The 15749-nt window shown below is 32.8% G+C and overlaps 1 protein-coding gene across 1 annotated transcript; it reads right to left on the reverse strand.

Moving 5' to 3' along the window:
• Positions 1 to 2632: 2632 nt before the first annotated feature.
• On the reverse strand, positions 2633 to 9774 carry LOC134715386 (zinc finger protein 239-like). The gene is made up of 2 exons (XM_063577539.1): positions 9637 to 9774; positions 2633 to 3856 (listed from the first exon to the last, which is right to left on the reverse strand). Exons 1-2 carry the CDS (start codon positions 9668 to 9670, stop codon positions 2886 to 2888), a joined length of 1005 nt encoding a protein of 334 aa, XP_063433609.1. The 5' UTR covers positions 9671 to 9774; the 3' UTR covers positions 2633 to 2885.
• Positions 9775 to 15749: the final 5975 nt, after the last annotated feature.

Consider the following 15749-nt stretch of genomic DNA (forward strand, 5'->3'; position numbering starts at 1 on the left):
ACAGTTGAAAAAGAACCATGTATTTAAAATGAAGCGGGATCTTCAGAAACACAAAGGAAACACAAGCGAAAGACAAAAAAGCGACAGTTGATGCACATCTTCTGCGAAAACCAGATCGCATATAACCGATTTATTACAAAAAAAAACCCAAAAAATGAAAGTTATCGGAGTTAGTTCTTCTGAAAACGATTACGATTGATTGTAGATTAAGAAAAACATAAAATTATTTCCTTAATGTTTTTAATTTACATGTATATATTATATAGTTTGAACATTTACAAGCTCAAAGGTATTTGTGAGTTATAGTCTGATCACTTGGCATCTGTAGTTTCCCCCGTCATCTTTTGCGACTGGAAAACATAACGACTTTTAGCTTAACATTTCAAAAGGTAACTGTCCGCTGCGCAGTAAAACAGGTCAACCATCCGTAACGCAATATTGTGACTAACGGGCGGACCATGCTACGTGCTCTTAAAAAAGGAGATAAAATTTTGTCAAACAATTCCGTTATTTTAAAAAAAGCAACACACACACCGATTTCTATCCTAAAGATTACTCAGGAACCTTGATGTTCCATTTTTTTGTATATGTCAACCAGGAAAATTTTTACTCCAGAATGCAGGATATGTTTATCTTTTTGTCAATCATTTTTGAGACGACCCTGTAATTTTTGCTGTAGAAGTCGGAGTCAACAGTCGGATCCGACACTTTCCGTAAATCTCTATTACTCATAATAAGAGAGCAATAAAAATTACAAAAAAAAACCAAAAATATTTTGTTTTCAAGTCACTAAACTATGAAAATGAGGCCAAAGATCATGGTCAGAAGACAGACGGAAACTTCGTAAAATAAGGCATATATCCAAAGTACAAATGTAGGAAGTATCAAGGTCTTCCACCTTCTAAAATATATAACCAGATCACTATCCCTATGTCGGACTTTCTGCGACAAAAGTCACAGGCTCTACAATAATCATAAGACCAGATCAAAATTTGAACTTTGATTTGTAACTTGTCATGATAATAAAACTACATGTTTTATATCAAATTTATATTTTCAAGCACGAAGAAAAGTGTGGAAAACTTATGTGCCAGAATGGTGGTTGGACAGACGGACAGAGTGCAAATCTAAAGTCCCCTTCGACTCAGTCGCTATGAGACTAAAAATCTGCATCTGGATGGAGGATCATGGAGCATGTCACCAGAACAGAAATGTGAACAAAGCCCATTATTTGACATTCATTATAGAACATTTGGCCATTACTACAAATGATCAGATTGAGTTTTTTAAACACCTACCTACCACCTCAGTAACGATATGTGCAGAAAAAAAGTTTTTACTGAATTTACAGCTGTCTACAGAGCACCTGTCCTTTGCTCAAATGATGTACATTGTACAATATGTAATTAGTCTTCCAAGCAAAATAAAAAGTCATTGTTTTGATGAAAAACAAGCCATTAAAACACAGTTAGTGCCTTTGATTTTTCTCTGTTCAATGATTTTTTATTGTAAAAAAAAGAGTATCCAGGTTTCCCCAACACGAGACTCTCAGCTTGCAGATTAGCCTAAGGAGATGTGGTATGATAGGCAATAATTAATGCAACTGTCTACCAGAGTCCAAATGACATACGAGATTTCTCCTAGATGTCCATTCATTTTCATGAATGGTATCAAAAGATCGAGAGATGAAAAACCATATTAAGTTACTTTAATATACATGTAATATGACATTTGGACTAGCCTCCTTTAAGTGTCCTTGAACATGTTGAATATAGAAAGTATTTTAAAGTGTAGATTAAGACAAAAGTTTAAAGGTGGCTCTGATTTGAGTCAATAACTAACAGATATAGCTCAAATAAAAAAACATTCATATATGCTCATGAAGCTTGAACATATAATGTATGTAATGCAGGGGTATTTCCCAGGTTTTGTCATTTTGTCAAATATAAAAAAAAGACTTTTCAGATCATTGCACATCTGACATGAAATTCCTTAATTTTACCAGTTTTAAAAAAAAATCCTTAAATATCCTGTATTGGATCATTTCTTAGTAAATCAATTTGTAATCATCAAAAAACATGTATATAAATGTAGATTAATAAACAAGATTTACAAATGTATATACATGTAATACATTTTATGTAATTTGTAATGAAGTATTAGTCTGATTTTTATTTTTTCAGACTACATTCACAGCAGCAGGCTAAAAATGAAATAAATATATGGGGAATGTGTCCATAGGACACATTTGTTCCCCCCCCCCAACTTGCATATCATATACAGATATATAAATTAAAGTGACACTACCAAAATATGTACTTGATCTGAATATGGTGGTAACAAATAATGTGTGTAAGTTCATAACATTTGGTTGAGATAACAGCAACAAAAAAATCAGACCTATAGTGAATATTTAATATAAAACTTCTGGTCCTTATGCTTTTGAAAACATTAAATATACATTTTTGTTTCCGATTACCAAATACTATATTTGATATGGTCTTTCCATGATGTTGATATATTCCCAAGCTAGTACTCAAGTATTGCCAGAAAAACCCAACAGTTGATGGATTAGTAGTTGTTCATTGAGTTGATATCTCTAGTAAATAGGATCAGAAATTAAATGCATGAAAAGTGAGACAAAAAATTTAATACAATGTAATACTGGTTGATATAATTTGTTTTCAATACATGTTAATAATTTTTTCCTTTCTACCATCACTTAATGATCTTATTGTTTTTTGTTAGATGTTTTTGGCAGTTCTAATTCTAAATGTTCATATACATCTGCTTGGACTGTTTCATAAATTGTCATATCATGATCACTGTCATGACTGTGAGATTTCTGATGAAAAAAGTACTTTTCCTCACTGTAAAAATTCTCATTACAAACTTGAGGTCAAAGTGAGTAAGTCTTTGTGTTTTAGCTTATGTCTTTCTAATGAAGATTTATGTTTAAATTCTAGACTGCACACCAAACATTTGTATAACATTCCTTGAAAATGTACTTTACTGTGAACAAGCAGACTTTGTCTATATTTATATTTCTTTCCACAAATAAGACATTCAAATATTGCTTCTTCATTATGAACGCCTCTTACGTGGCGATGTACTAAACTAACAGAAGAAAAACTTTTTTTACAAACAGAGCAAGAAAATGGGGTCTCACCAGAGTGAATTCTCATATGAACTTTCATGTCCTGACTTTGTGAAAACGATTTATCACAGATGCTACATGAGAATGGTTTTTCACCGCTGTGAGTTCTAATATGGCGAATTAAATCACCTTTTCTGACGAAACTCTTTCCACATAAATCACACTGATGACTTCTGATACTGTTGTGCACTGCCATGTGCCTTACTAAATTTGGGCGAGCTGTAAAACATTGTCCACAAGTCATACACTTATGTGGTTTTTCGCCAGTATGTGTCCTCATATGATTAATCAATGAATTTCGCTGCTGGAAACATTTACCACAATTATCACAACTATGTGGTTTAATACCAGAATGAATTCGTTCATGTCGCCGCAAGTCACCCTTATGGCCAAAACTTTTCCCACATTTATCACAAATGTAGGGTTTTTCATTGAATTGAGTTTTTTCATGCTTTTTCAAATAACAAGGTACAGTGAATATTTTATCACAGACCTTACACTGTAACAACCTATCTCCGGTGTGAAGTCTAATGTGTCTTTTTAGTGTAGCACTTTGTACAAAACCTTTACCACACTCCTCACACCTATAATGTTTACTTCCATTGTTATGTACAATTAAATGGGATTCTAGTTCTGATTTCTTCCAAAATGAGAGATCGCAAATTCCACAAACATAATTCAAATTCTTTGACTGAATACCTGAAAGGAAAAAAGACATACATGAAGTATACATGGTTTAATTTTTAAATTGTTATTTGGATGGAGAGTTGTCTCATTGGCATTTACACCACATCTTCCTATATCTATTCACATTCTAGCTATTTTTTTGTTGGCTATCATACAATTTCATGAATATTACATGTACATGTACACAATATAAATATAACACTCAGAAACGTGTCTAATCTTCAAAAAGTGTCCATGAGTTGTCACTGTAAGCCCAAACATATGTGTAGGTCGTCTCATTATCATGTCCCTTTCATAAACCCCCAATAATGTCCAGGGTTTTTTTAAGCAGCAAAACATGTCCATCTTTATGAAAGAGTGATTGTTTTTTTACAAATGCTAAAAAATACAAGAGATTATTCCAAGAAAATCCATAAAACCAAGGATTTGTAAAGTTGTCTAACTGTACAAATACTTGATAGAACTGTATATTCTGTTTTGGCATCAGAATTTTTTTTTATAAATAGATTGAAAATCATATACTGTCATGACTGTGACTCGACTTATGTATTGCTCTCCAATGAAACATCAATGAAAAAAGTAAACTTTTTTTTATATAAGAATCTTAATTAAAATTTATGTTTTGAAGACTATTTAAGAACATCAAACTTTACTTAAAAAAATTAATAACAAAACTAAGAATTAGTGACCATCATTTAAATATAGAAAAAGGCAGACATTGTAATATTCCTAGAGAGCAGAGATTATGCCTTATGTGTAAGATTATGCCTTATGTAGAACATTAGAAAACTAAAAACATTTTATATAAGATTGTAAATTAAATAGGGAACTAAGAAACAACTTTTTTAACAATTTGGATTTTAATTTTTCTGTTCAACATTTATCTGATGAAGAAAACATTGATTTTTATACTCAATCCATCAACACCGTCACTAGTAAATAAATTGGGGTCCTACATCAAAAGGTCATTAGAACTGAGGACAGGGGACACTGGACATGGAATATTTACTGTAAATGAACAATTTTGTATCATATATATGTGAATTATAGTTACATGTATATTGTTTACTTATTTTGTATGTCACAAACTTAATGTTTAAAGTTTATATGGCAATAAATATTTGAATTTTGAATTTCATAATATATATGTTACAGTAAAATTAAATAGGTGAAATTAGGAATTACATGTAATTACTGAACGTTTCAGTAAATACCTGTAATTACTAGCCAATTTAGTAATTACATGTATTTACTAGTTTTGGTCATTTTTACAGCTATTTACTAACTTGATGTTTTGTTTTAAAATTAAAAACATAATTGAAGATACCAAATAAGAAAGTGAAGGAATAGGGATTTTAAGGGAGCTTATTTAAGGATGTAGGAATATAAGGCACATCAAAAGTGCATACTCTTTAGTGTTTGTAAATTAAAACAGGAAAATGGTTGTTTTATAGGTCTTGTAACTCTGTAAATATATGCATGCAAGACAATGATAGCTATCTCAAATTGATTTTCATAATTTGGTTAAACTAAAATCTCTATCATGCACTGTGGTTTAGAACTTTAAAATAACTTTCTCCAAATATCCTGGATTTTTACCAAACATGAATAGAAGCAAAATTTTTATGATCATAAGTTAATATCAAAAAGTAAAGTTTGTAAAAAGAATCCTTTTTTTTTCGTATTACTTATAAATGGACTAGAGTTTTTTTCCCGGTTAACATTTCATACACTATGCAGTTAAAGTTTTTAAAACATTAGGTTTTATAAACCATCCTGGATTTTTACCCAATTTTGACAGAAGCTTCTTACAGTTCTAGTCAAAAGATAGTATCTAGAGGAAAATTTTAATATTATTTCCTCATTTTTGTTGAGCCTGCAAAAAGTAGGCTATTTGTTCTGTAAAACCCTTACAACTTTAATAGCTTAATACATCGATAACCCATCTCCAGCTAGAGGTTGAATTGAAGGTCACATGAATAGGTATTCAAAGATCTCCAAATATTCACTTGCAAGTGCACAACTCATCAACCTTGTTTCTCAGCTATTTTAGCAAAATATAACCAGATTGGCTGCTAATAGTGAATTGTAATTTCACTATATCATTTTTATTAATGATTTAACAACAAAAAAAACATATTAATTTTTTTTTATATCTCGAAGCTTATGCACATAACAGTTCACTCCAGTTCTTAACCTCTTATCTGTATCAGGTAGTAAGTCTAAATATTCTTAAAATTCAAAGTTTTCTTTAAAAAATTAAAACATAATTCTTTAGGAGAATTTTCCATTTCTTATTTCCATGTCTGCTGAAATTGGTCAAAATTATCTGTATAATGCTCAACTTGAACCATTTTGGATTAAAACTAAAGTTACTCGGATTTAACCAAATATTTGAAAGTCCATATTTATTCAAGATATTTTTTTTATAGAAATCAACCATTTAAGAATTACTGTACTGTACTAACTGATCTTTTAGTTAGTATAACCATAACTTTTGATCACCTGACCATAATACAACATTGTTTTAGCAGTCAGTAAATATGTGTAAAAATTCATTTTAAAATTAGTAATTACTGGTAATACATTTATACTGGGACGTTTCAGGAATTACTTGTATTAACTAAATGCATCGGGGATTACATGTAATTCCTAAATTTTAGTAATTACATCATTGTACATGTAATTCCTAATTTCACCTATTTACTGTAACATATATATACACTTATAATTAGAAATTGCATGCCAGTAAGTTTGGTCCTGCTTGTCAGTATCACTGTACAGTATCTCATATATTATTAAATGTACCAGCTTTTTTTTATTGCAAGTCTAATTGAATAGTTGGATTTAAATGTGATATTACACAAATGTACATTTTGTTGTTGTTGATTTTATATTTGTATTGTTTTACTTGTGTGTTTTTTTTCTTCATCTGCAATCATTGTAATCATTTTAATCTTTGTATATAAACTTATTAACGTAGTTAATTATTCAACTCAACTTTGGGTGCTGGGATAAGCAATTAAAATTATTCTATTCTAATCCATTTTGCATGTATTTCTCAGATATAAATACTGAGTGCTACTATGCGCTGATATTTGACATTGTTTTAATATACACACCCTTGGGACGGGGAGCAGGCGTTCAAGGGATTCTTACACCCCCCTTGAAAACAAATAAGCACTACATGTATTTAAGTTGACAATCTGTATTAATTGTAACTGTTAAAAGTTGAGACTTGAGTATGATTGCCTCAGCCTTCAGGAGTCTATGTACAATTTGAAAACCCCCTAGGAAACTCCTGGCTACAGGCGACTACAATGTACATGTGTGTATATATCTTGCTTAGCTTTTGCAAGTGCTATCTTTGTATTGTCTGTCTCTATGTTTGTGTTAATATATATGTATCTGATGTTTTTACATAGTTTTTTGGGGGGCATTTTTGTTCTTGGTGTCTAATAATATACATTTGTACATTAGAGTTATCTCTCCTGCACCAGCTTTTTTTTTATATAAATAATAATATAATGTTTGATGATTGTCTTTGTCTTAAATGATGTTTGCATGTTTGTATTATATTTTCTTGTTTGTAAAGTTAATTGACGGAGCCTTTAATCAGGAAAATAAATGATATGATTTATTACTGTATTTTTTTGTTTATTAATATGGGGACTACGTCCCCAATAACAGTAGAAAATTCAATAAAAAAAAAAAGTCTGGGAAAATTTCCCGAATTTTTCATTGTACGAATGAACTCAAAATCATTCAATTTTCTTTATGCCATGTTTTGAAATCCTGGACCTGCGCAGAAATCTACAATGTACTTCATTTTCCTGGTCTCGTGTTGTATGAATCTTTGAGTAAAATATATATTTATCATTCTAGTATAAATAGGAAGGAATGCAATATCAATTTCATTTTTTTTTAAAATAATTCCTTGATATGAGGAAAAAACGTTACCTGCAGATGTCGTGATGATAGTGTTTCTCTGTTTACATTGCATATGACGACTCAGTGTTCTCCCCAGGATTTTTGGATAGCACCAGGGTGACGCGTGACAAAATGAATTTTACAATATTTTGTGTCGCGTTGCGTCGCTTATTTTTTTCTTGTTAGTTTTTGTCACAACCTTTTTGCCTTTGTTTTGTTTACTGTCTGTGGTACTGGGTTGTATGGTTTTTGGGTCAGGAAATTATTGGAAGAAAAAGTAAATCAATAAACAGTTTTAATATCTTTGAAGAATAAATAAAAGAAAGCACAATTAGTCTTTAAACTAAAGTCACTTCTTATATTTTGATCAAGCCATTTTGTCCCGATACTTGTAGTTACACTACATATTCCCTATGTTAGATTTCACCATACATATAGCTATGAACTTTGAACAAGATCAAATTTTGATACAGAACCTTCAGTAAGTTAAAAATATTTTCCATAGTTTATGACCTGATTGTAATAAACAAAACATCTTTTTTCTATAGTTAACACATTATTTCAGTCATGAAGATTGCTTTAAAATATCATCTCTTCGTTAAGTTAATTAATTCATAGCTTAAATCCTGTGTTACTTTGGCTGTTTCAAGGTATTCACACGTAATTTCTTTTTTGAAAAAACTACCCATTTATTACAATATGTCTTTGAATCAATAAAGGTATGATTCTAAAATATAATTTGCAAAACATTTTTGTTGGTATGTTGTAAGAAAGTTTTCATCCTGAATATTACATTTTAATATAATTTTGCATTCAATTTGTACTTTATTTTTATTTTCAATGAGAAATTATATGTGAGGAGCAATTATTTGTAATAAGAAAAATCAGGGGAAATAACTCCACAATTAATTTTAAACAGGCAAATTTTTTGACTAAAGACTGACGTAATATAGTTCATTAAAAATGCTTGCTTGTCCCTCACAAGTCTGTTATTAAAATTATGATCTCTTAATTAATTAAAACACAAAAAATCATGTACATCAATTAATCCAATCATCAAGGTTAACCTCAACAGGTAAATCGATCACGTGGTGTAAACAATCTACTTGTCAATACTGGATTAAACTGGTTAGAACTGGTCAATTTTCATGTAAAATTTTACACCTGACTGAAAGTTGAAGTCATTCAAAACTTTACCGATTTTAATACGATTTTTTTACCGAAAACTTTAGCACCACGGAGAAAAATTATACATCGCGGCAAGAACGATACCACCGCGGTAGAAATTTATACATCGCGGGCCCGTGGTCCTTTAAGGGCCTGGGGAGAACACTGGACGTCATAGTTAAATTACTAAAATCCCTATTAACAGAACCAAAATCAGAAACGTTGCGGTACTTTCTTTTCTTTGTTTTAACAAATATTTAAGTTACAAAAAAATAATTCATACAGACTTCGTCCCCAGGTAATGCCTGCCTCATATTATCAGTCCGTTTATAAACTGATAAAGAGCTCTTTTAAAACACCTCATATCCCTTGTTATTATGTTTATAATATAGTTTATGCAACCGGACTTTAAAATAAAGAATAAAGATTTCTTTACTTTATTTTAAGGCACTGGCTAATAAAATAGTTGTGTTACATTGACTGTCATTGTAGTCCAAATAATTATGACGTCTTGAAAGGCTATTATAATTTTTTTCTTTGACGCCTTACTTCGACGTAAGGCGTCAAAGAAAAAAATTATAATAGCCTTTCAAGACGTCATAATTATTTGGACTACTGTCATTGGAGACTATCTATAGCGCTAATTTAATGGGTTAAATATGCAAAAGATAGGCAGAAGGGGAACCAAAATATACCTATTTCGAATGGATCAAATTCATCGGTCATCATTCTGTTTTTCTTTGTCGGTTGTTGGTAAATTCAGTCTGCTTTTTGTATTTTTTGAAATAAAGAGATGAAAAAATACTGGAAAAACAAAACGGATATGCTATTTGCATGACTAAAAGTCAGATCAAGACGGACTGGAAACATTTTTTTTCTGCATTTTGTAGCAATCGTAACTACTCGGCCATTCTCGCTATGCAGTACAATAACCTCGTATGCACTACGGAGAAATTCTTCTTAAATTGTTGGCCGGAATTGTAGTGATCCGCGACACAAAGAAGTTCTATCCTCCAGGTGGCGCTATAATTTGGTTACATATCACAGTAATCAAGAACTTTAATTCTGCCAAATATTTTGGCGCGAAAAAAGGAGCAAAGTAAATAAGTAATGGTAAAAAAATTGTACCATTCCAGTCGAAAAATTATAAAATTCAATCGGATCGGAAAATTTTCCGGACAGGAGCAAGGTAAATCAGTAGTGGTAAAAAAAATGTACCAGTCCAGTCGAAAAAATATAATTTTGAATCGAATCGGAAAATTTTCCGGACAATGATTCCTCCGCCTAATGCATACGAGGTTATTTCTTCGTGCAACCAGAAAGGCCGAGTAGTTTTATGGTTAGGGCTAGTTAAGGTTAGATTTTGGGTTTAAGATAGTTTAGTATAGCTCTATAAGGGTTAGGGAACGACCATTTGATATTCTGGGGGGGGGGGGAGGGGGACAGGAGGGTTTGTTTTTGATCGGTTATTTATTTTTGTAAACTAAAAGAGGACTGATTATTATCATTTTCTACACTATTGAATCAAGATTTTTCATTTTCATTAAAGCAAGGGACTGATAAAACTTTTTTTAAGGGTTTTGGAGCCACTGAAGGCCCAAGAAGCTATAGAACAAATGATGCAAAATCATGCTTTCTGGGTGTTCCGAAGACGCTTTCATAATCTGAAAATGAAGGTTTTTTTTAATAATTTGTTGACAACATTTTAATTGGTCTCAAACGGCAAAATGTATAAATTCAGTATAAGACTGAATTTTCTAGGGACAGCATCAAAAGACCAATGTGCACTGATAAAGCAAAAATGGAATTCACATCTTAAGTCTGTGTCTGCTGGTTTTTTTTAAAACTCATAATTCAACTTTGAACAAAATTACTAGATTACAAAAGGAATGCAACACTAACAGAATAAATATGGGCAATCAATGTGTGAGCAAGTCCCTTATGATTCCGGAGTTTATTCATGTACAACCGGTAATGTTCTATTTTTATTGTGAGCGGAAACACCGTTTTGGTGACGTATTATGCATTTATGATAACGCTGAAATGAAATGAAAGAAACGCCATAAATTGTTGTACCTAAGCCCTTTTTATACCATCTGCAGGACTACCTGCCAGCTTTGTTAATAGTAAAAAATAAAGATCTATATCTATATATCTATATATCATCAAATAAGTTCACTTCTATCAGCCTCACCTTTAACCTGGCTACATTTGGCGTCGTCGACAGGATTTATGTAACAACTTTTTACTAAATATGGTAGACGGAGAACAACATTCATGATGGCCGACGGAGATGTCCATGCTTTGAAAAAGGAACTAGATGATGTTAAGCTGAGATTAGCTAAGGTAATAGCATGTAAAGAAACAGTGGAACCGAAGGTTGTTTTTACACCAAGAGAAAGGAAAATAGAGAAATTTCACGTAGGAAAGAGGACTCGCAAACATTAGAGGAGTTTATCGAAGATGTTGATTTGACAATAAAGAGTAGTCCACCTCAGAAAAAGAAAAAGAAAATATATAATTAGTCTCCTAGAAGGTCCAGATAAGGAGGAGATAAGGTACCGACCACACTCTGAAAAGAAAACAACAAAAAGTGTGCTTAGTATACTGAGGAAAGTATTTGGCGAAAGGGGAACAATATCAGAACTATTGTCAAATTTCTACATTTGCAAACAAACAGAAAACCAGACACTGCAAGAATTTTCACATATCCTCATGTGTATTAAGCTAGACAAGATATGCAAGCGAGACCACAAATGCATAACAGATCGAGAAATTGTCTTGCGCAACCAGTTTGCTGAGAATGTAAGACCAACAATTAAAGAAACGCATAAGAAGTACGCACACAATTTCATTTAATGATATTCGAGAGGAAGCAACTTTGCTCATGGAGGACGGCGATGTACAAGAAACTAGCCAACAACAAGATAACAGGACAGACGACTTTGAAGTCCCCATTTTTGCTACTCAAGCCAAACCATCTGAAACTTCCGACATAGCAAAAGTACTTGAAGATCTCAAATCTGAACTCCAAAGCATCAAACCAGAAGTAAAAACGTTAAAAGAAGAAAAACAAGGAGCATATAGAAAACCTAGAGATTGTTACTATTGTGGTAAGCCTGGGCACATAAAAAAGAAATTGTCGCAGCTTCATCAGAGATCAAGGTAATGCTACACAGAAGCAAAAGTACGAAACAAATGATTTAAACGAAAACAGTCTACGGCAGGGAGCCGATCTGTAGGCGCTGGTACAAATGGCTCGTCCCTTGTTAAGAAATCCGTTGGAAATAGTCCTATCGTGGACATGCAAATTGGAGATGTAGTTGTATCATGTATTTTGGATACTTGATCAATGGTTAGTACTATTTCCGAATCGTTTTTCAATAAGATGTTAGAGTCAAATTTTGAATTGCATCAGGATAAGAGTTGGCCTCGGCTTAGAGCAGCCAATGGATTAGACATTCCGTACGTTGGATATATAGAAACGGATGTATACTTACCTTTGTTTGGTGAAACTATTAAGGACAGAGGAATTTTAATTTTAAAGGATTCACCTAGAGTAAACAGGAAGGACTCGTCTGGCCTTATTGGTATGAACATAATATCTCAATGTATGGATCTTTTCAAAACTATAAACAACTCAATTTCACCAGAAAATTTTGAAATTAAGGGATTTGCAAGAGTAGCCGGAATTTCTGAAATTTGTGTACCAGCTTATTCTGTTAGTATTGTAACAATTGTAGGACCAACACAGACAAGGTCAAAGGACAAAATTATAAACATTGAACCGTTATCTATACTGAGCACCTGAGATCACCCCTAGTTTTTGGTGGGGTTCATGTTGTTTATTCTTTAGTTTTCTATGTTGTGTCATGTGTACTATTGTTTTTCTGTTTGTCTTTTTCATTTTTAGCCATGGCGTTGTCAGTTTGTTTTAGATTTACGAGTTTGACTGTCCCTTTGGTATCTTTCGTCCCTCTTTTATCTAGAAATATAGAAGTAATGGTAATTGATTCTGTGTCAACTACAGAAAAAAACCGATATCCGGTGAGGATAGCAAATTTGAAATCATCTGATTTATGGCTAAAACCAAATACTAGGATTGTTGTTATAAGAGAAGTAACTTGTTTGGTAAACCAATAGGAATCAGAAGTAGAATTTTTTTAAACCAATGATAATGAAGTGACAATAGTTTTAAAAGCTGAAATTAATAAAAATCAATTCTAAACAAGACATTTCTCTGGACTTTTTAAAAGAATTAAACTGTAGCGAAACTGAAAAACAAAAAAAAGTGGATTTGATCGAGAAGCATCAAGATGTTTTCATATCCGAAGAATTAGATCTAGGATACACCACTTCTATGCAACATCAAATTAAGTTGTCTGATGATAAACCAGTAGCTCATCCTTATAGACGTATACCACCAAGTCAGTATGAAGAAGTTAAAGCGCATATCAAAGATCTTTTGACGAAAAATATCATAAAAGAAAGTATAAGTTCGTATGCGGCTCCAATTGTTGTGACAAGGAAAAAAGACCAGTCTATACGCATATGAGTTGATTACCGGAAGTTGAACATAAAGACAGCCCGTGACGCATTTCCGCTACCACGGATCGATGAGACTGTGGATGCACTTCATGGAGCAAAATATTTTAGTACTTTGGACCTTGCTAGTGGTTTTCACCAGATTGCAATGCACCCCGATGACCAACAGAAAACTGCTTTCAGTACACCATTTGGGTTATTTGAATATACTAGAATGCCATTCGGATTGTGCAACAGTCCAGCCACATTCCAACGGTTGATGCAGCACATTTTTAATTATTCCGTCTTCCAAATTTTGCTTATATACTTAGATGATTTGATTATTTACTCTTCAACAATAGAAGAACATTTGGCAAGATTGGATTAAGTGTTAACTAAGCTAAGAGAACATAACTTGAAACTAAAAGGAAAGAAATGCCATTTTTTTAAAGAACAAGTGAAATATCTGGGTTACATTATATCTTCAGACGGCATCGCAACTGATCCAGACAAAGTGGATGTTGTAAAGAAATGGCCGAAACCAGAGGTTGTAAAAGATTTGCGCGTTTTTCTTGGATTTGCGAGTTATTATCGTAGATTTGTTCCAAAGTTTGCACTTGTAGCTAGACCTTTATATCATCTTATCAGTGTTTGTAACAAGGAAAAGACAAAACATGTGTCAAACAAACAAATGCAACTTTCATGGTCAGACGAATGCTCCAACGCATTTACACATCTAAAAGAGAAGCTGACAACTTCACCTATATTAGGGTTTGCAGATTATAAATCTGAATTTATTCTAGAAACTGATGCTAGTTTAAGAGGACTTGGAGCAGTCTTAATGCAAAAACAAGGGAAAGATCTTCGTGTTATAGCCTATGCAAGCCGGACACTTAGGCCTAGTGAACGGAATGATCAATTATAGTTCTGCTAAACTTGAACTATAATCCGTCAAACTGTAACTGAAAAATTGAAAGACTACTGACTTGGTTAAAAGTTTGAAATTATAACAGACATCAATCATCTGTCACAATTACAAACTAGCGGGAAACTATCAGCAGTGGAACAACGATGGGCCCGGTTAGCTCAGTTCAACTTTACAATTTCATACCGTTCTGGAAAATTAAATGGAGCAGCTGATGCTTTATCACGATTACCCAGTTACACGACAGATGTACCGACCGATTTACGTGTTATAGCATACCAGAGAACCGAAAAATCACTCGAATATGAAGTGGAGAAAAACACGAACAGCCTGACAAGGATGGAATATTACAAGCGTTATGTAATGAAGTAAGTGCATTACCTAGATATAGTAACCGTGACATGAAACTAATGCAAAAAAGTGACAATACGATTAAACAGTTTTTGATATACTTCAATGAACAAAGGAAACCGTCATCAAGTGAGAGAATAAAAGAGTCTCCAAAAGTTATCTCTATGTTACGACAAATGGAAAGAATGTTTCTTACAAACGGGATTTTATATAGAAAAGTAACTGACCCACAACAAGGCGAAACACATCAATTCGTTGTACCAGAAGCTTTACAAAAGCAAGAGTTAGAAATGTTACATGAACAAGCAGGTCATCAGGGTATAGAAAAGAACAACAAGCTTAATTCGTTCAAGGTGTTACTGGACAGGAATGTTCAATGATATCGACAACTACTGCAAGGCTTTCGAACGTTGTATTGTTGCTAAGATGCCATGTCCGCGCATATCAGTTCCAATGTGTCATTTGTTAGCAAGCAAACCAAATGAAATCTTAGCTATAGATTTTACTATTCTAGAACAAGCAAGTGATGGTAGAGAAAATGTATTAGTAATAACTGATGTATTTTCGAAATTTACAGCAGCGATTCCGACACGAAATCAAACTGCAGCATCTACCGCCAAAGTACTAGTTTCATCATGGTTCATGTGATATGGAATACCTGAACATATCCATTCGGACCAGGGGATGAACTTCGAATCTGAACTTATAAGTGAGCTTTGCAATATTTACAACATCAAAAAGAGCAGAACTACTCCTTATCACCCACAAGGTAATTGTCAATGTGAAAGGTTTAATCGGACTTTGCATGACAGACACAGAAACAACAATGGCCAAACTTTCTTCCAGAACTAATCTTTACATACAACTCAACAGTACATGCATCAACAGGGTTTTCTCCGTTTTATCTTATGATGGGTAGACAGCCTAGATTACCTGTTGACTCTCTTCTCGACTTTGAAGAAGATGGAAATATTAGTGACAGTAGACATGAGTATATTTTTGAACATC

This window comes from Mytilus trossulus, chromosome 4, assembly GCF_036588685.1.
Source record: "Mytilus trossulus isolate FHL-02 chromosome 4, PNRI_Mtr1.1.1.hap1, whole genome shotgun sequence".
Lineage (NCBI taxonomy): Eukaryota > Metazoa > Mollusca > Bivalvia > Mytilida > Mytilidae > Mytilus > Mytilus trossulus.

What these genes read in the sequence shown, in the direction of transcription:
- LOC134715386 (XM_063577539.1), bottom strand. Translation starts at nt 9,670, where the DNA reads ATGATGACCGATGAATTTGATCCATTCGAAATAG. An exon ending in ATTTGATCCATTCGAAATAG is followed by an intron (nt 3,857 to 9,636) that starts GTATATTTTGGT and finishes TTTTCCTTTCAG; the next exon opens with GTATTCAGTCAAAGAATTTG.